At 36.1% G+C, this 24,594-nt stretch overlaps 1 protein-coding gene across 2 annotated transcripts; it reads right to left on the reverse strand.

The window, feature by feature from the left end:
• Positions 1-6,070: 6,070 nt before the first annotated feature.
• On the reverse strand, positions 6,071-17,432 carry LOC133673246 (uncharacterized). Of its 2 annotated transcripts, none has more exons than XM_062093985.1 (9): positions 17,240-17,432; positions 13,644-17,119; positions 10,973-12,745; positions 10,656-10,891; positions 10,437-10,581; positions 8,672-8,870; positions 8,249-8,476; positions 7,453-8,141; positions 6,071-7,176 (listed from the first exon to the last, which is right to left on the reverse strand). In XM_062093985.1, exons 2-9 carry the CDS (start codon positions 16,926-16,928, stop codon positions 6,523-6,525), a joined length of 7,209 nt encoding a protein of 2,402 aa, XP_061949969.1. In that variant the 5' UTR covers positions 16,929-17,119; positions 17,240-17,432; the 3' UTR covers positions 6,071-6,522. The 2 variants fall into 2 exon arrangements, with proteins under 2 accessions (XP_061949969.1, XP_061949968.1); XM_062093984.1 differs by having other exon boundaries at positions 8,249-8,590; positions 17,240-17,431.
• Between the last annotated feature and the right edge of the window lie 7,162 nt (positions 17,433-24,594).

The raw sequence follows: 24,594 nt of genomic DNA on the forward strand, positions 1-24,594 counted from the left end.
GAAATAAACCAAACTTAAAAACTCTTAAATCGACTCTTTACCTAGCATGGGTATCAAACTAAATCGTGTGAGAATTATCTCAACATGACCCAGCTGACTTGATAAATTTTAAAAAAAATCAAATAAAAAGAAGGTATAAGTGCACTGGTGAAAAGGCAATATTGACAAGATATGAAATCGTGGTTTGGTTTAAAAAAAATCTCAAAATAATATTTTTTTAAAACAATAAAATATGGACATATTAGATTAACTCAAGTCAACTCGAGTCATGTACTTCACTAAATTTAATTATATCTTTTTTTTAATTTAATTATATTTTTTAAAACAAATATGAAGACAAATCTAATATCAACCAAATATTAAAAGATAAAATTTAAAAACAAACAATTAAAAACTCTAACAAAAACCTAATTCGAGGAATGAAATTAAAAAAACAAAAACAAAATAAAAAATAAAAAAAGACTAGCTTACCTGGAACATACTTTTCTAAAAGGTAGGCGACCAGTCGTCCTCCCTTTATTAAAAAAAAAAACAAAAAGAAACATACAACTCGTTGCCTGCTAGGTGCCAACTTAGAATATGATCATTGTTGTGGTGGTTGAAAAAATAAGGTGGGGTTTTTTAAGTTGAAAAATGATTTTTCAACCCATTTTCACCCTGAAACACCTAATAAATAGTATTAAAAACCTTCCTAAATGATTTAATAACCCTTAAATTACCCAAAGACAACAAAAATCAACTTAATGAAAAGTCTCTAAATTGAGCCTAGTCTATTTTTTTCAAGCAAAATAAAGGTTTAAAACCATCATCATTGTCGATATACGACGTTGGGCGACGACTCCTGCTTTTTTGTTTATTTTAACAAAAAGGGTTTTTTTCTCGATTAGGGGAAACAAAGATTTTATTGGAGTCGCCATCTAGTAATTTGAGGGAACTAGAAATCCCAAATTAGACACTGGTCCCAGAGATTCAGGTACGGGGTTAGTTATGATTAAGGGAAGGTAGACACCACCCTTAAAACATCCTTTCAATAGAAAAGTTACCCTTACTTATGTGTTTTTTATTTGATTCAAATGCGATTATATTTTGGGCTTATTTGTAAATTTTTTAATGATTAATATCGGTCCCTAAAAATAGGAGACACATTAAAAATGACATCAGTCCCTAAAAATTAAGAGACTCGTCTAAAATATTGACGTTTGTCCCTAAAAAGGAGAATTACGTCTGGGTTACCAAAAGAAATAATGGATATAATCCATTATATTTTGGGTTTATTGGTAATTTGTTTTTTTTCAAATGGTTAACGTCGGTCCCTAATAATAGGAGACGCGTTAAAAATGACATCAGTCCCTAATAATAGGAGACGCGTTAAAAATGACATCAGTCCCTAAAAATTAGGAGACTCGTCTACTTTGGTTTTTGTATTTTTTTTACAACAAGCAAGAAAATTTACAAGCATTTATATATAAAAAATATCAAAAATACCAGTTGAAACCCAAAAAATTACCTGAATGTCACTGTATAGGTAAAATACTAAAATACCCTCGAAATTCTCTGAAAATTACGAAAATGCCACTGGCGGCGCGTGTGGCACACGCGCGGCTACTGTTGGCGGAGGGTAGATTTCCCGGCGAGATTTATGTCCAACCGACGGTCGATCCTGGTATATCTGATTTCGAGGGTTCTGATGGCGGTGGTCTCGACGGTCGTTGATGGCTGACGAGGGAGAATCGTCGGTTTGAAGCTTCGATGGCCGCCGACAATCGCGGCCCTTTGCCGGCCAAATGAGGCGGAGAAAACAATGAAAACCACCGGGGTTTTTCTTTACATCAGGGGAGAAACCTTTCTGTGGTGGTGCGGAGGCTGGAGACGGCAGGAAAACGGAGATCGGATGAGAGAGAGAGCGTCGCCGGCGAGAGGAGAGAGGGAGTCTGAGAAGTGCTATGGTGTGAACGCGCTCATGGTACAACGGTGCAGCGGAAGGCTGTTAACCGTTGGATCGCAGTTGAACTGATCCTACGGCTGTGATTGGCTGGATCTGCAGGTTGATCAGACGGTCCGGATGATCAGAGTTGTAATCCAGTGTGTCGCGGTGTACCGAAAGCTTGGTACACCGTGTGACGTGGCGCCACCGGATCTAAGGGAGAATTGTTTTAAGGGCTGAGATGGATTTGGGTTTTAATCTAGTGTGGTAAGCCCTATTGTACCCTATTAAATCAACGGTTCAGATCTAAACACTATAGATCTAACGGTTAGGATATATTTGGTAATTTTCAAATTGTTTTTTTTTAAATCAATATCCTACTCTCATGAAGAAATAGTAAAAAAAACGTGAAGATTTATTTTTTTTTTCTTTCTTTCTTTTTTGTTTTCTTTCTTCTCTGCAAACTATCACTGGCTATTTATAGTCAATGACAGGAGACATGCAAATCTTCAAATCTTATTTTTTAAATCACCGTTTGCGTTCGGCGCAACGCGTTGCGCCGTTTGACAATTTATTTTATTTTTATTTTTTTATTATGTATAATAATATATATTTATATAGGGAAAATTAAAAACTCTATTTAGTATTAGAAAAAACCTGATTCAACCACTAAAAATCCATTTTAATGACCGAAAATTATTTTAAACACTGGGAAAAAAACTTTTGATGGGTATCAACCCCGTGAACCGGGTTTTGGTCGAAAATGATGGTTTTCCGACCCGAAACAGCTCGAAACTCATTTTTTTACCCTGGTCGACATGGTTTGACCCGTATTGACCCGGTGGACTCGGTTTTGGTTGGAAATGACGGTTTTGACCCAAAACGGCCCGAAACTCATTTTTTACCCTGGTCGACATGGTTTGACCCGTATTGACCCGGTGAACTCGGTTTTGGTCAAAAATGACGGTTTTGACCCGAAACGATCCGAAACTCATTTTTTACCCTGGTCGACATGGTTTGACCCGTATTGACCCGGTGGACTCGGTTTTGACCAAAAATGACGGTTTTGACCCGAAACGGTCCGAAACTCATTTTTTACCCTGGTCGACATGGTTTGACCCGTATTGACCCGGTGGACTCGGTTTTGATGGAAAGATGCGGTTGACTTGAGAAAAGTATATTTTTGAATTTTTAAACTTTTTTCTTAATTTTTTTGGATTTTTATAAATAATAATATAAATAAAATAACATTCGAGAAAATCTTGGTGGATCCAAAATTGGGTTACAACAGTCATCGAACCTTGATCATTAAATGAAACTTGTTGACATTAAGAATGATGCGTATCTTCACCATAAAGTGGCACAGCCGACAACTCTCTCTCTCTCTCTCTCTCTCTCTCTCTCTCTTTCTCTCTTTTTCAAACCCAGAGACTGGAAAAAAAATGAACTTCTGTATCAAAATGAAAATTGTCACAAATTTGAGGTTGCTATGCCTTTTTCCATCTTTTACATTTTAGTCCTCTAACTAGTAATTTGATATTTCTATCATAATTTCAAACTTGAATTTTAGCTAATTATGCCATGAAAAGAATTCAATTGAACAAAAAAGTTTGAAAATAAATATAAAAAAATTGCAAGCGCACCCATTTTTTTTATTTTTTGTTATAATCATATTTATTTTATTATGTATATTAGTAGCATGATAATTTGAATCCATTTAGTGTTATCCATTTTGGAGCCCCACATAAACATGCAGAGAGAAAATAAAAAAAAATATTAAGGAAAAAAAATATATATATATATATATATATCAATAAAAAGAATATATCAGAACATCCAGGAAATTGTCAAAGACTAGTTGAGAAAGATCAAAATCCCATATTAAAAAATCCCTAATTTTTAGGGTTTAACCTAGACAACGCGTCGTTCGGCCACTGTTTAGCTTTTGTTTTAGCAGTTTTAGCTGATTGACTAATCACCTTTAAGCGAATGAATATGCTTCGACCATTGTTTGATTTAGAAACACCCATTTACAAATATCAATTATTCTCATCAAATGTTTACATTCCATTTTCTTCAATGAACTCAACAACATCTTGTTTCTGATCAGCCATCACTATATTGACAGATTCTAAGCTGGTCGAGTTAGCACTTTCAAGTGAATGGATATGAAGCATCGGCCTCCAAATTAAATAAGGTTGAATGTAAACAAAAGGTATGCACCCCTTTATACTAACTTCAAGTGGTCTTCAACAATGATAACATCGGAGTTGCTAAAAAAGCCTCGAAAGTGGATAATTTGGTTATCAATGGTTGTGATACTTATTTTGCAAAATCATGAATTTATTTTTTGTTCACACTTCAAGCCTTCTCGGTGGGTTTTATCGAAGGTTGGTCACGTTTCTCTCAATATCAAAAGGCCAAAAACAAGCTCCTTGGTCTTCAAAGTATGGAAAACCCACCAAAATCTCCAAAAACCAAGTTTGTTAAAAAAACACCATTATAAAACTAGCATATGTAAAAAGCTTACAACTGTAAAACATATCCAAAACTCTCTTATATTGATCAAAGGACCAAACATTAATGAATGGGGATCAATATCTGATTGAATACATCAAACTTCTAGCTTGAAACCCTATAAATACCCCTTCAAAAATCAAGACAAGAGGAGGGGAAAATGAGAAAAGAGAGGAGAAGAAAGCTTATTCTTGGAGCTCATTAATAATCAAGTTTATTGATCGGCATCTAAGAGCTAAAAGGATAAGTTAGAGAAAGAGTAAAAGATTGGATTTTCGAAGGAAGAATGGCAATAACTATTCTGAGTTTTTTAAAGGTATAATCATTCATTTAACTTAGTAGGTGATGTCTATAAGGCACACATATAGCTTGTTTTACATGCTTAATGATGTTTTTAAACTTGTTTTGGTGTTATGATGTTCTTCAATTTTGATTATTATTTTTTTAATACATAAAAATGTTGTTTTCTTGTTTAAATCTTTCTTTAAGTTGTTTGTTGATGTTCCTAGATACTTGGATGAGTTTTGATGAAATAAAATGGTTTTGAAATCTCTCAAATATGGCAGTAAGGTTTGTGATGTTTTTTTGTGTTGACTGATACATGTTCTTGGTTTCTAGGTTTTGGATGGGTCCTATTAAAGGTTTAGAAAAACAAATTTGAATCCAAATTACATAAATATATAGGCTGTTTTAAGTTGAAAATTTTGATGTTTAGAGTCTCTTACATGATTTTGATATTTTGATGTTATTTGTTGGTTTTGTTTTATTCAAACATGAAACATCATGTTTGAATAAAACAAAACCAACAAATAACATCAAAATATCAAAATCATGTTGTTTGGTTATGGTAGTATGACTTGTTAGAATGAAGAAAGCATGTTTTAGAGGTCAAAAATATCAATTTTGAAGGCTTGATAGTGGATGGGTTTCTGGGCAATGGTTGAGTTTTCTAAGACAGTGTTATTCGTGTTCTTGAGAAGAACATTTTCTTAGCTCTATGGTTTAGACCGGTTTTGATGCATTCCTTTGTATTAAACACTTCATTGAACTTGATTATTTAATAATTTATGGTTTATTTACAAAAAATTACAAGGGATTTTATCTGAAATATTATTTGGAATGAACAATAGCTAAAAATATCAAGTTCATCTTTTAAAAAATTCTAATAATAATTGAAGATATTTCACCTTTCTAGACCAATCGTTAACCTAGAAAACTAGGATTTGGTCATCATATCAAACTCGTTATAGTAGCTAATAAAATAGAAATATCATCAAACCATAGTAAATAAAAAAGAAAAAAAACAAATCAGCCTATCTCATGTATGACAGATTAGAAATGCTAATACTTTTTTTATGCAACTACTTTCTTGCCTAAAATTCTAAAAAACTAATTAGAATTCTTAATAACTATAATATTAGCCTATAATATTAGCCGGAAACCAAAAATCTTCCACAACAGCGAGGAGGAGAGGAAGGCAGACCATTAAGTTCAATTCTAAAGCAAAATGAGGGATTAATAATTAACCAAACAAATAACCAGTGAAAGGATTTTATTTAAATCACGTATAAACTTAAAATTGTAATCATAGTTGCAATCGAAGTGATGCTGCGAAAAGACGACAGGAAGTCGGAAAATTCCCAAAGCCTCGTATTTATCATGAGTGGAAAAAGAATATCTATCTGGTGGATTACTAATATTTTAAGACATCAATCCGAAGATATTACAATTGGGTTGGTGAAATCCAACAAAGACGAATGACAACAGAAATGGACCAAACCCAACTAATACGCAAGACCTTGAAATAATAGCACCAAGCCAACTGACACACTAGACCTCCCTCTTCGTCTTAAGAACCTAAAAAAACCCAAGAAGCTATTGTCAACCCGTTGGGCAACAACACATTAGATAGACAGACCTGTATATCAATCAATTTATGAACCCTCGTAAAATCCAAAACTCATCCATTCCCTACCATAGATTCTGCCCAATGGTAAGCCAAAATTTTCATTCTCGAGAGATGCTTTCTATCCCCGAAGATTTCAGCTTGTAAAATCCAGGAAAATCAACTTCGATGTTCCTCATGATGTTGTTGATGTCCCATTTGTAGTCTGTTTAGCTACATAAATCTGCTTCGTTTTTGAAGAGGGGTAGTTCTTTTCTGTACCCAAAGAATGATTCCTTCCATGGTAAGCCATTCTACGATGAGACCATTCACCTCCGGAACTATTCTTCTGAGAGCCTCCACCTCCACGCTGATTATTATTCCCAGAGTTATTGTAATGCTTGGCAGATTTATTCTTCTGGTGAAAAGGCTGTGTCTTCAAAGCAGAGCTGGAGTTCTTGCCACTACCATTGCTAACACTGCCATTCTGCATAACATCTGTCTTGCCAGCCTCTGGAATAGTGCTTGCCAATGAGCTCTTAGCACCAATGCTCTGAGTTGAAGCCCCCATGCTGGTGGCACTAGAGTCTACCAACCCTAGTTCATCTGGTAACTGGCTGACAGTGGCATCAGTTGTTGTAGGGAAGTTCCTTCTATTGTCCGAAGGAGCAGGTGTTTGCGACTCAGAGAACCTGTTGGCAGCTAATGGTTTGTCAACAGGAAGGGTATGGTTAAACTGAGATGGAAGCACACCTTCTGCTTGTTGCAATGGCATTGACACAGGAAGAGATTGAAGAGGGGATGGAGGAACATGAGGCCAGCGAGCTTGGACTGACATGTCAGGAGATGACTGGGCAAAACAATTTAATCAAAATGTTAGGTTATGTTAATAAAACAGCAATGTAACACGATAAGCAAATATGGAAGAAACCATTAATCAACCTTCAAGCAATTGAAGTCAACCAATTTTGGTCCAAACCAAGTTATTCAAATATCCTAAATGTGTAACAGAGCTTCCATTTGATTAGACAGTTTATGGCAAAAAGAAAAGGAAAAGAATAGGAAGCAACCATCATTTTGGCAACCAAATAGTTCTAGGCTTCCACTCCATAGATCAAATGTCTACCTGGAAAGGAGAAACATCAAACATAGCCATGGGCGGTGCCATTGACAAAAGTGGAGAACCAGGAGCAAGATGCTGGATAGTAGGCATGTTGGTCGGGTTGCGCTGTGCTGAAACCATATTCATGTCATTCATGTCCCCTTCAACACCCATGGCAGAAGATGCAGGGTGATGCTTCCAATCAGGTTGTTTTCCTGATGGGATATATGTGGTACCCATATAACTCAAGCCAACTTGTCCAAACTGTCCCACTGGTGCAAAATGATTGTAGACAACCATGTGAGGTGGACCTTGAACCCCTGGGATGCTCCCAGGTGGACTAATGAAAGGGCCAGTGAAACCAGCTGGAGGACCATAGAATGAGTCTACACCAGAATGCTGTTGCCAGGCCCCAGGTGGACCAGAAACTGATGCTTTACTTTTCTGGGACTGTGATTGAGTAGATGCTGATTCATCATGTGGCCCAAAAGCAAAGATAGGTCCTCCCAACATGGGATTCATCTCATAGAAGGGAAAATGAGAAGGTGGAGCTCCAGGGACATGCGAAAGCATCTGACTTGCAGAATTCTGTGGACTTGGCAAAGATGGCCATAAGGAAATTGGAGTCTCCACTGAAAGGTCAGCCGGAAGAGTCACAGTAAGAGACTCTTCAGCTCTTGATTGACTTGCTAATTGCTGATCAGAAGAAGCACCTGCCAGATATTATAAAAAAGAGCTCTAATACAGCTTTAAAAAAATACTCTTAAATAGAAACAGATATATAAGGCTCTCAACAAATGTAGGAAAACAAAATCAGTACCCGCTGATATGCTATCAAGATCAGCACTTTCAAAATTTTTGGAGTCTGAACCAGAGACAGGGCTCGCACCCAGCACATTCCCACCAATCTCATCACTACTAATGGCTGCAACAGCAACAGCTGAAGCAGCTGCTTCTGCTTCTGCTTCAGCTTCACAATCTTCCAAGTGAGAAAAAGATTCATTGGAGTGTTTCTCTTTTTCAAAGAAAAGAGAGCGATCATTTTCAGCTGCAGAGAGATTATGAGAAATATGAATGTCCGATCGACATGGACCAAGGGGGCCAATCCCGTGGGTAACTGAGAGGCTGTTAGAAGGAAGAATTGAAGGAGATGTAACAGCACCTGAATATAAAGGAACAGCAAAAATTTCAAAATAAGGCTAATAGTAATTCTAAGATCATACACAAGAAAGTAAATGCCCACCGAATTGAATTTTCTCCCCTGCAAGCAATGAATTGATTGGACTAACAGCAGAAGAAAACGACTTGTCCTTGCTCAAAAGGGATGATGAGGGCAAGCTGGGCTCACTAACTGAGTTAGTTGGATCACCAACAGATGAATGTGAATCAAATTGCACAGGCTTCATAGCCTCATCGAGTTGAGTCTGTGTTAGTGCCATAACCTATCAGACACAATTCATCAATTTCAGTTATCAATTGCAGATTTACCAAATGGTCACAGATGATTAATAACAATGAAATCATTGCAAAAATATGAAAAGAGGCATCAGAACAATTATTTAAGAGAGAAACTAGATTATGGACCTTCAAACTGTAATACAAAACCCACTTGAAACAATTAAACAAATTTTTTCAACTTGCTTATTCTAATGACCTAGCAGCACCTTTTCTGCAGTTTATATGCATGGTCGACACTAAAAGATAGAATTATTTGCCTATCAACAGAAGTTTCTCTAGCAAAATCTACGAGAAAAACTTCTCACTAGCGTGAGTTGAAATTGATATCGGCAGAGAATGCTGCACAACTTTAATGGCACTAGATCTCCCTGGTGAAGTAAAATGCTTTGATGCCACATCATATGTCAGAGCTTTGCAGAGAGAACAAATCAGTATGCAGTTAGAAAACAGTAGTAATAAAACAAGACAGGAGCCCATATGTGCTTCCACTAAAATGGTGGAGCATGCTGAAATGTGGCCTCAAACGGAGGAAAGAAGTAGAGCAAAAAGATTGCTTTGGTTTAATTTGAGAAAGAAAAACAGCAAAAAATGAATGGAAGGTTTACTAGAAGTTTCCCTGTTTTATTCACAAAAAATGTTCCTTTCAAACTAGGTGAGAGTGAGACTTCCAGGGTAAAGTGGCAAACTGATGCAGCCTGGGGATTTAAGCAATAGCAGGTTTGTAATTTCAGTGAACTTCCTGCAAAGAGATATTTTCTAGCTATATAGGAAATATAAAGTATCTTCTAATTAGGACTATTTAAGTTTCTCATTATCATGAATACAACACACTTTGGTTTGTTATTGATAGTGGGGTCCTTTCATTGTGTTAGAATCTATTATTGTGAAGCTAGTAGTTTTCTACCTTTTGTTTATATTAACTTTCAGACCTTTGTTTTCAGTCTCTAAACCCCTAGATCCTACATGCTAACCCTATAAGCTACCATCTTCAACCTTTCTCTAAAATTGTCCTGCTTTGAAAGCATTTTAAAGCAAGATAAGCACAGGATCTTCAAAATTAACATATTTTCCTCTGAACTTTCTGCCCACTTTCTCTACACGAACAAGCAAAAAGAATTAAATAGAAATTTTATTATCCTCCTTTCCCTCTCATCCCCTTCCTTTCCTTCTTCAAAAAAAAAAAAAGTTGCATTGATTCTAAGGGCTTGAAGACGAGCAAGTGTGGTAGGACTGGACAGACACTAAAATCATTACGCCAGACCTTGAAATAAGGATGATTTTTTGCAGTAAACTCTGCATCAAACTTCAAAAGAGATTAGAATGACCCAGCAACCCAAAATCGATGAATGAAACATAAAAAGAAACAGCCACTACACTAAAGAGGAACAACTTCAAGTAATCACCAAGACTTCCATCATGTTTTTTCAGTGAAATCAAAGGATTCGTATTCATGCAAAATGATAGAACCACCCCATGAGGAACATTAAAATATCATGGCACTTTGACCGCTGTAATTGGCCAAATGATGGTGTAAGGGCTGTTGACCATACCTGTTGGTTAATTCGTGAACTAACCCAAGAGCGCAAAGATGTTTGGGCAGTTTCCAGAACATTGTTCTTGCCATCAAAAATTAAACCCGGAGCAAGGTTCTTTCCACCACCAGACACAACGGTCAAGGAGCTTGTCTGGAAGGACCTGCAGAAGAACATATGAGACTTACAAGACTGTATATATGTTTGGCTACATAAAATTCTTGAAAGAGTATATACTTGACAGCCTGAGCATCAGCTTTCATAGCAGGAGTTCCAATTGGAGGCAATGGTTGGGACACTATGGGTGCATTGAATCCAGCTGAGACTTCAATGCTTGCCAAGCCATTCCCCCGAGGAGCCACAAAATCAGAGCAAATGCTGTTTGATGCCTCTCCACCAACTGGTGCATAATTGTTATTTGAGATGGAAGACACAGTAACGCTTTGCAAATAAGAACGAGGTTTCCGTGCCATCTAATATCAACAAACTGAAGTAATTAAGCAACAAGTTTTTTATGCAACAAATGCTAATTCAAAGTAAAACTGCAATAGAACCTTTGAAACCCTAGACTTTGCCTTGATTTCTTTCTCTCTCTGTTCTCGTCGATCATTCAGCATTTGCCTCTTTGACCTCACCTCAATGAAATCATCATCATCGCTAGGTGCTTCTATGCCAGGTTGCTCAAATACACGCACGATTCCACTTTGCAAAGGAGCATCTACATCCTCTCTGGAGTGAGAGATGTTCTGGATCTTTTTCAAAGATTCTTTTCCAGCTCCCTTTTCAACCCTGCTTCGAGAATCTATCTCCCGTGAACTTGCTGGCCTTGAAATTGAGCCCTCTGATTCAAATGGCTGTTTTGGTTGTCTATTTGCAAGAACCATCCTCCTAGACCCACTTCTTGCTCCAGCACGCCCATAACTGATTTTAGACTTATCATCAACCTCTGGTCCAGAAGATTGCTTCCTATCAGAATTTTCCCGAACTCGAAATTCTGTTCGCAGACGTCGAGGTTTCCTCTGAAATCCACTAGAATCTGAGCGAGAAACTTCAGAAGCCTGAAATGATGATCTTGAGCCAGAAGTTTTTGCAGTGAAGGCATACCTTCTCCCTCTCCCACCTGACATTAGGCCTGGACCCTTTGAAACTCCTAAATATTTTTCTTTGGAAACTGATAGAGATGATAGTTCACCAGTTTGAGACTGGCCTTCCAATTCTTGATTAGGTACATTTTTTAAATTCTTCACAAATGAATTTTCTCCTTGAAAACTTGATTCAGTGCTAGAATTGCTATCACCACTGTGAGAACGATCTCCTTTGCCCTGGTGTATTTTTATAGTGCCATCAGATCTTTCTCTCAGTGGCAAGGAGTTTCCTTCTTTCGCAGCCATATGAGATAGATCCAAGTGTCGTGGGAGAAGGCCTTGTTGGTTATCCATTGAAATTGATGAAACATCAGCTTTCACAATGTCTTGACCAGGTTGAATAGGTACAGCACCTCCAACATTCTGATTGAAAGGAAAATTACTTGGATTACTGGGCCGGACCAAGGACATTGACTGAGGATTCAAAGGCAAAACCCCCTGTGAAATGGGAGGTGTATACCTCAGCTGACCAAACTGAAAGAGAGGAGGCTGTGATGGGTGCATGTGAGTGAGGGATGGGCCAACTGGGGGATGGAGATGAAGAGGCATCTGTATAGAACCAATCTGTATGGCTGGAACTGGTGAAGGTATCAGAGAAGGACCAGAAAATAGCCCAAACTGAAGCTTAACAGGTACCTCTGGCAGATTACTAACAGACAGAATACTAGACATGACAGTCTGACCAGATGAAGATTGGATTTGGGGCTGAATGGACAAGCCATGACTAGTAGGAGCATCACAATGATCCTTAAGCTCAGGTGATGCTGAAGTTTGAGAAGCATTTTTGGATTGAATTGCCATGTCTTGAATTGCCTTCTCTGTTTCCTGGAAGATTCTTGAAGAATTATCGACATTCACTTGAGTTGAACCATCCACTTGAAGGGTTTGCCCATCACTGCACATTGTATCAATAGATCCCTGTTCTTCTGAAGGTTGTGGTATCACAAATTTGGTTTCTTCATTCCTTGAACTTCTTTCAAACCCATCATTGGGCATCCCAACCTCAACACCCTCATTGAAGCCCAAGACCAAGTTGTCAATCATGTCAGGTGGACCTTTATCCTCTAAATGCATGTCTTCAAAATCTTGAGTCAGGTTAATATTTTCATCTTCTCCGTCGTGCACTTCATCTTCTTCCCCATAACCATCATCATCCTCATCATATTCTTCTTGCTCCTGCAACTGTATCATCATATTTTATTTTTTGGATAAATCAAAGGTGAGTAAATTAAAAAGGAACAGTCAGTAATCGAGATGTTCAAGTGACAAAAGCCAGCTACAATGGGAAAAACAAGAGATCTTAGGCTGTTCCTAAAACCAAATAAAAAAACAGCCAAAACAAGAAGCAGAAAGGCAGTCTACATACTGACTAACAGCAAGATGATGGACGGTGGCAAATTCAGGAAAAATTATTAAAGCAACATTCACAACAGTCTATCCAAGACTCAGTAACCCATAAATTAAAAACTTGAGGCAAAAATCTTTTAGACATGGATGCATATCCAACAAGTTGGAGATTGAAGCATCAATATTTAACAAGCTAGAACTACAGGTCACAAGGTGAGATTGCAAAACAAAGCAGAACCACAGAAACAAAAACACAATCACCAAGCATTAAATACACAAGTGAATGTGGAGATTTGATGATTAGGAAGATGATATACTAAAGAAACCCTTCTTGTTAATGCCCGTGCCATTGCATGTTCCATTGTCACCCACCCCCACCCCCACCCCCACCCTCAATTCCCAAAAAGAATCTTTATTTGAATTACCATAACTCAGCACAAAAAAGATTAGTGAAGTAACAAGAACCACATAGCAAGGTCATGAGCTCATTCAGTCCAACCACAACAATCACATTAACTTCCTTAGGCAGCAATTTTATGTAACAAAACCTATCACTCCAGAGACTGTGGTTTATTGCAAGATCTTAAGCAAACAAAATTAAGTATAAATAGAATCAACAAAAATAATATCCCTGGACCCAAAAACAATAACTATGGCAGCAAAGCAAAACTTATCAAGGAAGGACTTCCAAAGAAAATCTCAAACAATACTAGTTTATTTTTGGAAAATATACCAGCAACTGTTCATCGTCCTCAACAGCCCATTCCTCATCGTCCCCATTGGAGAGAATACTTGAGCCACTCATCATATTATCTTTCTCAGCTTCAGTATGCAAGGCTGCAGATTCATTTTCTGGACCCAACAAGGCAACATCTTTGCCTTCACCAGCTGATAACATTGGAGAATCTCCAGATTCATCCAAATCATCATGAGAGAGATGAACCGGAGAATCAGGGGGGCTTGAAACAGAGAGTGAAGACTGTGAGTCACACCTTGTGTTCCTATTCAGTTTCTGCACCTCAGTCTCGGTATTCTCTTCCTGGGAAATTATTTCAGCTCGTCCAAGGTTCTGTTGATAACTGCTATCATACCTTGGCTGCATGGTAGATTCATTTCTAGCTCCATGATTGTACCGCATCTCATTCTCTGGAAAGGTTGAGGGACCAGGACGTTCATTCTCACCTCTATAAGGGTTTCTGTGCAATGAAGCCATAGATGGAGGGGGTAGAACACGAGGCTGCCTCATGGGATATCGTGACCTCCCAAATGAATAGAGCCCATCTGCCTCGTGGTTTTGATACATTCTTTCATGGTATTGAGGATAAGGATTGCCCTGACTAAGACCATGCCCCCATGCACTATCAGCAAAGTTCTCTTGAAGCTCAGGTTCAATCTCTGAGTTTCTACTAAAATAATCTCCATCCCCAGAAATATTCCACCTTTGACTTCTAATTTGTTGACTAAGATCATCCACATGAGGATCAGTAATCCTTCCTTTATGATAAGGCCTAGAGGGCATTAATCCAGGTCCTCCATAGAACTCTTTCCTAGAAAATGCTCTCCCTCCAACAGATGCATCTCGCCTAGGACTAGGGTGACCATTCTCCTGGTCTTGTGGAACAAATGCTGCACTGTTCTCATTGTCAAATACATCTCTCTTCCATGAATTCACAGGTTTTCCTCTATCTAAAAAGGCTGAAGAGCCATCTCTAGAAAAGTGAGGCCTAGAACCCATCTCAAATGGTCTGTTCACTACTGAGGAATCAGAGGATACTGAAGCTGTGATGCTCTCCACCATCCTTTCACTTTCTTCCCAATCACCAACATCTATCACCCTGGAAACATCTTTTTCTGTCACCATCCCTGTCATTTTCTCATCTGCAACACCAGAAGAAATGTCATTGCCACTCTTTTCTGCTTCAGCTTGCCTCTTCGCAATTTTTTTTTCCAATTCTAAGAGTTTCTGCCTAGCACCTTGTTTCCTCCTCTCCTCCTCCATAAACAATCTCTGTTTCTCCTCCTCTCTAGCTATCCGATGTTCTTCTGCCCTTCGGATGGCTTCCAGTCGCTCTTGTTCAGCTCTCCATTCAGCTTCTTTAGCTTCTTCTTCCAACCTTCTCTGCATTTCTTCTTGTTCCCTAGCTAGCCTCATTCTCTCCTCTTCTTCTCTACGAGCTAACTCCATAGCCCTTTCCTGCTCTTCAACTACCCGCTGCCGTTCCAGTTCCTGCATCTTCTGAACTCTCTCAAGTTCAGCCTCAAAAGATTCCCGAACAGGATCATGGAAATCAGTCTGCTTAAGCACATCCTTCTTCTTCTTAACCAAACTGATAAGCCCCCCGGAGAAGGGATCCCGTCCATCAAAACCAGAAGTTCCAAAATCCTTCATGAAAGGGTCCTCTAGATAAGGTTTTTCACTCTTTGAAAAGGGGCGTTTCTCCTTACCAAAATTCAGTATGGGGTCATTAACTGAAAGCCCTTTACCACCCACAGAAAATGATGATTTGGCAACTGAGTTATTCTGGTACGAATCACCCCTGAATCTGTTGTATTGTTCACTTCCATAACGATCTCGAGTATTCCGTTCAGGCCCTCGATTGCCAAAAGAATCGATAGTATTACTCCAGGGCTGTCTCCCTCCTTGCCCATAACCCACATCCCTACTTTCAGCATTGTCCTGAGAACTGTCCCGGAAAGCCGAAGGGATGTACTTATTCTCCTTGACTGTTTCTCTGTTCAGACTAGGTGGTCTTACACCAATACTGTTTCTTTCATTTCCAGCCTCTTGTGTAGGGAGTCTATCTTTTGTAAGAGGTGAAGAAACTCTCCATGAGTTTCCTTCCCTTCCCTCTCTGCTTAGTGTTCTGACATCTCTTCCATAAGTGTCAACCTTAGTGACTTCACTGGAAAAAATCTTTCCAGCTTCATTGTCACGCTGTCCTCGCCTGTCAAAAAGATTGTGAGCTGGTTTCTGTGGTAAAACACTTGGTCTTGGAAAATCAAAATCCCTCTCCCAGTAAGCCTCATTCTTTGAAAAACCATGATCTCTCCCTCTGTCAGTCAAACCATGCCCTGTGTCCCGCTCATCATCTGCCCAATCTGACCTAGGATTCAACCGAACTAATGGCAAAGGACCCGACAAGTACTCTTGCTGTTTCCGCTCTTTCTCGGATATAACAGAACGACCCAACCGTCGGTTGTCACCACCATACTCATCCAATCCATTACCCAAATTATTCCTTGCCTGCATTTGGGGACGCATATCAACAACCCTACTCAAACTAGATCCATCCCTCTGCTCATTACCTAACTCCTCACTCAACACCTGCTTCTGTTTCTGACTCAAACCATCCTTCTGCTTCTTTTCTGGCCCAGACACAGCAGGCAAAGTTGCCTTCAATGAAGGAAAATCCTCACCCCTCAAAACCACAGCTTTCTCCACCACTGAATAACTCCATCGACCGCCAGAAGCAGCAGCCGGACCCACTGGCCTCACAGAAGGCGGCATATACACACTACCACCGCTACCCGTGCTCGCTTTATTAACCCCATTACCCACATTACCCCCTCCCAGATCACCACCACCGTAATTATTTACATTATCAACTCCATTATTATTACCACTAACATCCAACCCTTCTTTCTCCTGCACAGCAATTGCAGCAGGTTTACTCCACCCCATACCAGCAGAACTAGGCCGAGGCCCATTTCCAGGACCACCACTACCATGCCCGCCACCAGATCCCAATGAATCAAACCTTTCATGCTCTTTACGCAAGGATGGCAAATTCAAGGGGGGTGGAACAGAAAGTTTCGGCCCAGCAGCTTTTTGCGAGCTACGTGGCCTCGAAAGCACCACCATTCCTCCTCCACCTCCTCCTCCAGCCCCACCAGGCCGCCCCCGACCCTGCCCATAATTATACTGATTATTATGGTGATATTGCTGTTGCTGTTGCTGGCCATAAGATTTATTCAAATTCACAGATACAAACTTAGACCCGACTCCAGGATTGGCCATTTCACGGTCCGACCCAAGATTACAAGGAGGATTCTGATTCAGATCCCCGCCAAAGCATCAAATACAACAAAACCCTAACCCTAAAGAGTTCCTCTTCTTTATTCCAATTGAAGCAGATCTCACAGTATCAATTAAAAAATTAGACTCCGCAAAATCAAACCCTAGAGAGTGAATCGATAGTCTCTGTAATCCTGATCGAGTAAGGAAAATTAAACACAATTAGTGAAATTAATCAGCTACCAACAACAATAACGATCTCAGTGTAATTAGGGTTTGAAGAAATGGGAGTAGGTGTAGGATAAGGGGATTACCTCCGGGGGCGTAAGTTAGAAACGGAAAGGATATCGTGCGCCGCGGGAGACAAGAGGTAGAGAGAAGTTTTTTCTTAAAAGTGAAGACTACTGTGAGGCAGAGAGAGAGAGACAGCAACCGAGAGAAGAAAGAAATGAAGCTGAAGCAGTGCGCTCGGGAGTGAAATTAAGGAAAGTTTTTTTATTATTATTAGTTATATGTTTTGTCCTTCTAGAGTTGGTTAATTTATGTTTGTGTCTGAGTTATTTGTGTCTTTTTATGTCTTAGCGGACTTAAGCTCAGTTCTTTGCATCCTAGTCCCTGTAGCAGCCACCGGTTCTTTTCTTGGCTCCTATCGAGCTAAACAAACAAGAGTTGCTTTCCTCGTTTTTCTTCCTGCTGAATTTTGCTTTCAATCTTCCCTCCTTTTGTTGTCATTATCATACTGATTTTAACTTTCTTCTATTGCTATTGTTGGCAATTTGTTTCCATAAAAAAAAATGTTATTTTATTAATTTTGGGTTGTAAGGATATTCTATTTAAAAAATAATTAAATGGGAATATATATATATATATATATGTTTAAATTGGATGATGATCTTGGTGCTAATATAGGTATAATACTAATAAATGTGATGATGAGAATGGTTTTGATCATAAGAAGAGAAGATAGATGATTTTTATCTAGCTATAGTAATAGTTATTATTTGGTGCCATGTATCTTTCTTCTAATTATGAATTCCAAAACTTTCTAGACTTCTTCTGGCTCAATATTATATTTTACGGGCAAATTACTGTAACTCAGGCTACTGTACATCCAGACTCATTGTTGTGTAGATTTTTATAGTGCTTTTTTTTTCCATCACAGAACTTTATTTTTATTTCACTCTTGTAGAATCAAATTGAAGGTCAATTTAAATTAATTTATTAGGAAATGATAAAATTAAAAGATAAGGTACTAAAATGAAAAAAATCAGAAAATTGGTGGCTTTTTCAAGCTTCTAGTGAATTTTTTATTTTTCAATCCATGGTTTAAGAAATGAGAAAGAAAGTCATCATATTCTGGTGATGGAGAAAAAATCATTGTTGATACTGATTTTGGCTACCCAAATAGTTGATTTTAGTATCAATGGGTTCCATTTGGTAAGGGGAATCCCACTTATATATATATTTTTACCTTTAAATTGCCTAAAAAACATATATGAGATTGGGAAGATTTTTTTTATTTTGGGTTAATTTTAGGTTTTTATACGATTTTTTGAAGCCATGGATGAGTTTATCAAGGTATATAGAGTATGTTTTAGGTGTTTTGGATAAAAACAATTGGTTGAAAATCGAATTTTTAAGCAAAAAATATATAAAGCTAATTTTTTGACAACCCTAATCATCAGAAACTAAGCCGGCAAACAACACGTTGTCTTTTAATATTTAGAAAAGGGGATAGACGATGCATCTACCACCCCTATTATTGGCCAAAAAAATGGTTTGGCTTGTAGATCAAGCCTATTTTATGGATGTGGTAGGAGAGTCATGCCTTTTTATAGGCCAAGCGCGTGGGCAACCCAACACCCTTGGCCTGTTTATTTTTTATTTAATGTATTTTTAACTCCTTAAAAAATACATTATTTCATCGTTTCTTTGCTTTAAAAAGGTTTTTTATCTTACTTGAAAAACAAATCTCTTTTCGTTATTAAATATTAAAATAATTGAGGTTGTTTTTTTATTTCAGTCCTACACGCAACTTTTATTTTAATTTTTAATTTTTTATTTTGTTTGATATAAAAAAGTCTCATGCACCTGATTGACGTATAATTACATGAAAAATAATTTTGGGAATAAAATTTTTTAAAATCCAATGGAGTGCGTTACCCAAATTATAGGTTTGGTAGGTTAATCTCAGTTAACTCGAATTTTGTTTTTGTCATCTTTTAAATTGAATGTTTTTATTTCCTATTTGGTATTCAACTTTTTTTTATTTACTATAAAAAAACATTAAAAGTTGTATATTGATTTTTTTGTTGGAAAAAAATAAATATCCACAATAGAACACGAGTAAAATGTGTTGCTATGTTGTGTTGCTATGTTGTGTTGTCAAGAAGTTTTTGATGACCATGTCATTAACACATGTTTATATACTCTAAACAAAGTGATTTCTTTATCTTATTCACTAACCTCTGATAGGTTGTCCTTATATTTTTCAATTCAAATAGCTTATGGTAGTGGTTAGTGCGAGCAACATTTTTTTTCTTCATCGTCCCTTTCCATCAAAATCTTGAGGTGTCCTTAAAATACACCTGAGAAATATAGAAATTCATGTACTAATTTGTTTTTAGGAGAAAGTCATCCTTCGACCATACTTTGTTAAGTCAATAAAGTTTTTGTATATTCTTTAATTCTAATTAGCTTTCTTTATGAAACCAAATTCTCTAACTAGTTTTGATATCCCCTTCCTCAATAAATATCACCGTCAACAACTTCTCCAAAACTTCTCTAGTTTTTCTTTTAGTTCCTTCCTTTTTTTAATGAACAATTTTTTTTTCTTTTATTTCATTGGTCAACATCCATTTTTCATACTTAAGATATGTTTTGGCATTACAGCTAAAACATTGTTTGTTCAAAATTTAATTTTTTTTCACTTAAAATTAATTTTTTTTAGTGTTTTTGGATTGTTATGCTCATATCAAAAATAATTTTTTTAAAAAAATATTACTTTAATATATTTATAAGCGAAAAGCATTTTAAAATGCAACATCCACCACACTTCCAAATAGAAACTTACTTTATAGGTTATTACCTCGAGTGGAATGTTAGGCATTGCCATAAAGATCCTATACAAATATATTGGTGTTTACTTTAAACAAACCTCATTCTCTTTCAATACTTTTCAATCCAATCTTGTCCCAACCATAATGCACTTTATGGGGTTTGCTATACTTAATAGAATCTTAATTAATTCTTCTAGTATAATGGGTTTCATGTCAGTTTTTTGCCAAGAATATTCGTCGGTATGGTTTTCCCTTTGTAAGGTCTTCTAAATAACATTGAAGAACTAACATATGCTTGCTCTTTATCTCTTCAACACTATCTCATATGGGAAACTTCATCATTTGGTGGTATCTGAGCATTATTTCTTATAAAGCAATAATCTCTTTAAAAACCTCCATTCCTACTTTCTAATTCCCCCTTATTAATCTCTTTTCCACTACTCTTCTCCTTTTATTTTCCTATTTTCATTTTGTCCAACCTTCCAATTCTTGCCTCTACCTCTGTCATCATTGGGACTCTTGTTCATAACCCTAGTTACTTACTTTTAACTTCAATTATTGTTTTATTCATGATTCTTCAACAATAGGTCCTTTTTTAACTTTTAGTTGTGGGCTGTTAAAATAAATTATCATAACCATTTCAGGGTTATTCCTAAAAATTTATCATTTGTTTCTTTTAAATTAATAAATAATAATAATAATAATAATAATAATAATAATAATAATAATAATAATAATAATAGCAAGAGGATTGACAATGTGGCAAAAGCTGGTCGAAGAAGATCCCAAGTCCATACAGAAAAATCGGGTTGAAATTTTGGACAAATTTAGAATATAATTATACTCCGTTGTTCCCAAGACTAAAGAGACAATGTAGATTTAAGGTTAAATTAAATAATTATTGGACAAATTTACATAAAAATTAAGTTTATGGACATAATTAGATTTTTAATAAGCCAATTTGATTTATTCATAAGCCAAATTAAGAATATAATTATGTTTAAGAATTAATTTAGGTCAAATTAAAGGATTTAATTAAGTGCAAGGACTTAATTATACTTTAAATGGGTCAAATTAATTTTATTAGGAACTTAATTGGTGAAACATTAAATTTAGAAGCCCAAGTTAGACTTAATTGAGAATATTAAATTTTAATTTTTATGAAGTCAATTGGTTCAAATCAGGGATAAAATTGCAAGAAAATAGAAGTTTAGAGTCAATTATAGGATAAATTGAAGAAATTCACAGCCAATGACTTTTTTGAAAAAGATGTTGAACACTACGGACTAAATTGATCGAAACAGGGGTGAAATTGAAGAGATTTGAAAGTTTAATGGTCAATTGAGGGTCAATTTATATAAATCCAAAACCAATTATCAAAATAAAAAAACGCTGAAATTTAGGGCTGATGTTGAAGTTCGGTAGGGGCAAAATTACATAAAATTAAAAGTTATAGGCCAATCAGAGGTGCAATTAAAGGAATCAAAAGCCGAAAGACTAAATTGAACTTTGGTCAAATCTCTAAATTAAAACCCTAAAATCCAAAATGGTTTCATATTGGACCTAATCAGTAATAAAAAAAATGAGGAAAGAATGTTCGGCCACTAGTCGAGCCAACCCGACTGAATCGAGCTTGACCCGTTCCAGCCTCGCCTAAATGGTTGGGCCGGGTCCAGCCTAATATATTTAATAATATAATGATATTAAAAAAAACCTTCAAATTTTTCAAATGACATTTTAAAAACATTTGTCGGTCCCTACATGTTTTTCCAATAATTTTGCATAATATCGGGGTGTAGACCTACACTTAAAATATGGACCCAGTATTAAAAATATATGGTTTTCTCCGAAACTTAAAAAAATTCAAAAACTTCAAAGAAATCAAAAAAATTTCAAGAAAACACAAAAAATGTTTTATTTTTGTGCATACGACCAAATCCTAAAAGTTTTTCATGCATATTTTCAAAAAAGGATAAAATCGATTTTATCATGTTTTAAAAATGCAAAAATGGATATCGTAATTGATTTATGATTATCCATTAGGATTTGGCCAAAATGCAAAGAACCCATAACAATTATTTTATACAGAACATTAGGAATTAGTTAGGAAATAAATGCAATATTAAAATTTAGACCTTAACAGTTAGCCTTTAACCCAACAAGGTAGAGACTTCATCACAAAGAAAGATCTATCTCGAACCTTAGACAAGATCAATGGATAAAAATACGACCTAGAAAAATAATCAAATAACAATGCAACTTACCTTAGGTAGGGTGCACTAGGATGATGTGTTTTTCTTTGCACAACCAGTCCCTTACTCAGACTCTCACAAACCATCCTAATAACCACAATACTAGGTGACAACTCTTGAACTTCATAATCATAACTTTATGATTATACCCAAAACCTTTTCCTTTCAACACATCTCAAAAGGCAGACTTGTCGTTCTCAACGTCGCATATATCACGACAAGATGACGACTCCACTAGAGAACACCTTGTTTAGTTGGACTAAGCTTTGCTTGTTTGATTGTTTGCATGTTTGTTTTGGTATGTTTGATTTTAGCATATTTAACATGCATTTTTATACTACTCATGCATAAGTACATCAGGTATGAATTAATGCCTTTATACATTTTATTTTTTATTAATAAACCCAACTCTAGGTTAGATAGGTAATAGTGGTCTACCTCATGACTTTTAGTTGGGGTTCAAACTTGTGAAACATCCAACTATGAGTTTAGTGTTTACTTGGTGATGACACTCACACTATACCCCAACCATTCTTTGTAAACCCCTATATTGTCGTCATAAAAGGTGATCACTAGGCAGCTCATAGACATGTAATTGTTAAATGAACATGATATAGGCATAGAATATAGTGAAATAGTAGGGATTATTAAAAATAAATCTTAGTAAAACCCATAGGAGGGTTGACAAAAAAGGTTGATGTGTTTTGTTTAAAACCTTAATAATTTGATGTCAATGTGATGATTAGACACTACTAATTGCATGTGAAAGCTAGGATGCTAGTAGGACATGTGGTGTTATCTTGCTTTGCTTGTATGTTGAAAGTTTTAAGGAATACATGCTTGTTTGAATGGTTGTTTAATATATGTGCAACAACATTTTTTGGTGTATAAATGAATATGTATACTTGTTAGATGAAGTTGAATTGAGAGAAAAATTGATAAAATTACATGAGTGACCTTTGAACAGTAAGTCCAATCGTTGAAGGAAAACTTAGAAAGGTTTCGAAAATTGATTTTGTTATGTTATTTCATGTTATATTGATGATAGAAATACTTGAGAATTGCTTATATTGTGCTTGAGTTATGATTTGTATGTCAGGAAGGTTTGAGTATAGTTAAAATCTATGTAAAATGGGTGATTGCCTTGTAGTACCCCCTAAGTGTTTGATAAATTAGGTGTAACTGTTTATATATAAAGATGTGTGTATGTGTTGTTATACCTAAGATGTGTGGCAAAATTAGGGACCAAAGAGTCATAAGATTGGGTTAGACATTTGAGATTTTTATGACAATAAATGTTGAACAGTCATGTCTTTAGACATTAAAAAACTGTTGATGAAGAATTGAATTATTTGGACATTGAAAATCATCAACCAAGAATTGAGTTAATTGGGCATTTAATGTTAGTGTAAATAAATGCTAATATACATGAGTTTAAATTATAAGTAAAAATAATACATCTATAAAAATTGTTTACGAATATATTTGATTATGTGAATTTGTAAATATGATGAATTAATAAAAAAAGGTTTGAATACAGATTCAGGGTGTTTAATTAGAATGTAGGAGATGCATTTGAAGAGGGACTCGACTTCTTAGGAGTTTGTATATCAGGAGCTTGATGTAAAGGTCATCTCCCTTGCCTTGTAAATTATTGAATTATCTTTGTAATGTTAGTTTCAATTTATATCTATATGTGTTGAGAAAAATCTATTGATCATAAGAACTTGTGCTTATAAGGCAAGAGATTGTATGTAATGTAAGATTGATTGTAATGATAAAATTATAATACATGTGTTAACATACCTAATTATGATTTTATTAATCAAACCAAATATCATTAGCCTATATAGGTGTTCACCATTTTATTTAAATAAAAGTCAATAAATTGAATCATTGCAATTTATTTGTTTTGTTTGATTTGTATAGGTTATTGGAAATGTAAAGCAAAGAAATGAATAATGTTGCAAATATAATAATCAAATCTATTGGTATCCGTGAAGGGATAATAGGACTATTAGCAACCAAATAAGTTTGTTGAATGTACTAGCATCTGTGAGAAGATAGCCAGATTATTGGCAACCAAGTAGGTTGCTAGAATTATGGTGTATGTAAGCCAAGAGATATTCGATAATTATATAGGTTAGCTAGAAAGGTTAAATGATAGTTTAAAATAAGGGAGTTCGTGATGTTAATTTGATTGAAATATTAAAGTAATAGATACGAACATAAAGTTGGAAATTTTAATGTTTATGATATTAATTAAACCTTTTAAGTTATTATTTGTGTATTTACAGGTTCCTCACATGATAGGCTGGAGTAATGGTATCAGTTGATATTGGGATATAATTGATTAGT

The sequence above is a fragment of the Populus nigra genome, chromosome 14 (assembly GCF_951802175.1).
Source record: "Populus nigra chromosome 14, ddPopNigr1.1, whole genome shotgun sequence".
NCBI classification, from domain to species: domain Eukaryota; kingdom Viridiplantae; phylum Streptophyta; class Magnoliopsida; order Malpighiales; family Salicaceae; genus Populus; species Populus nigra.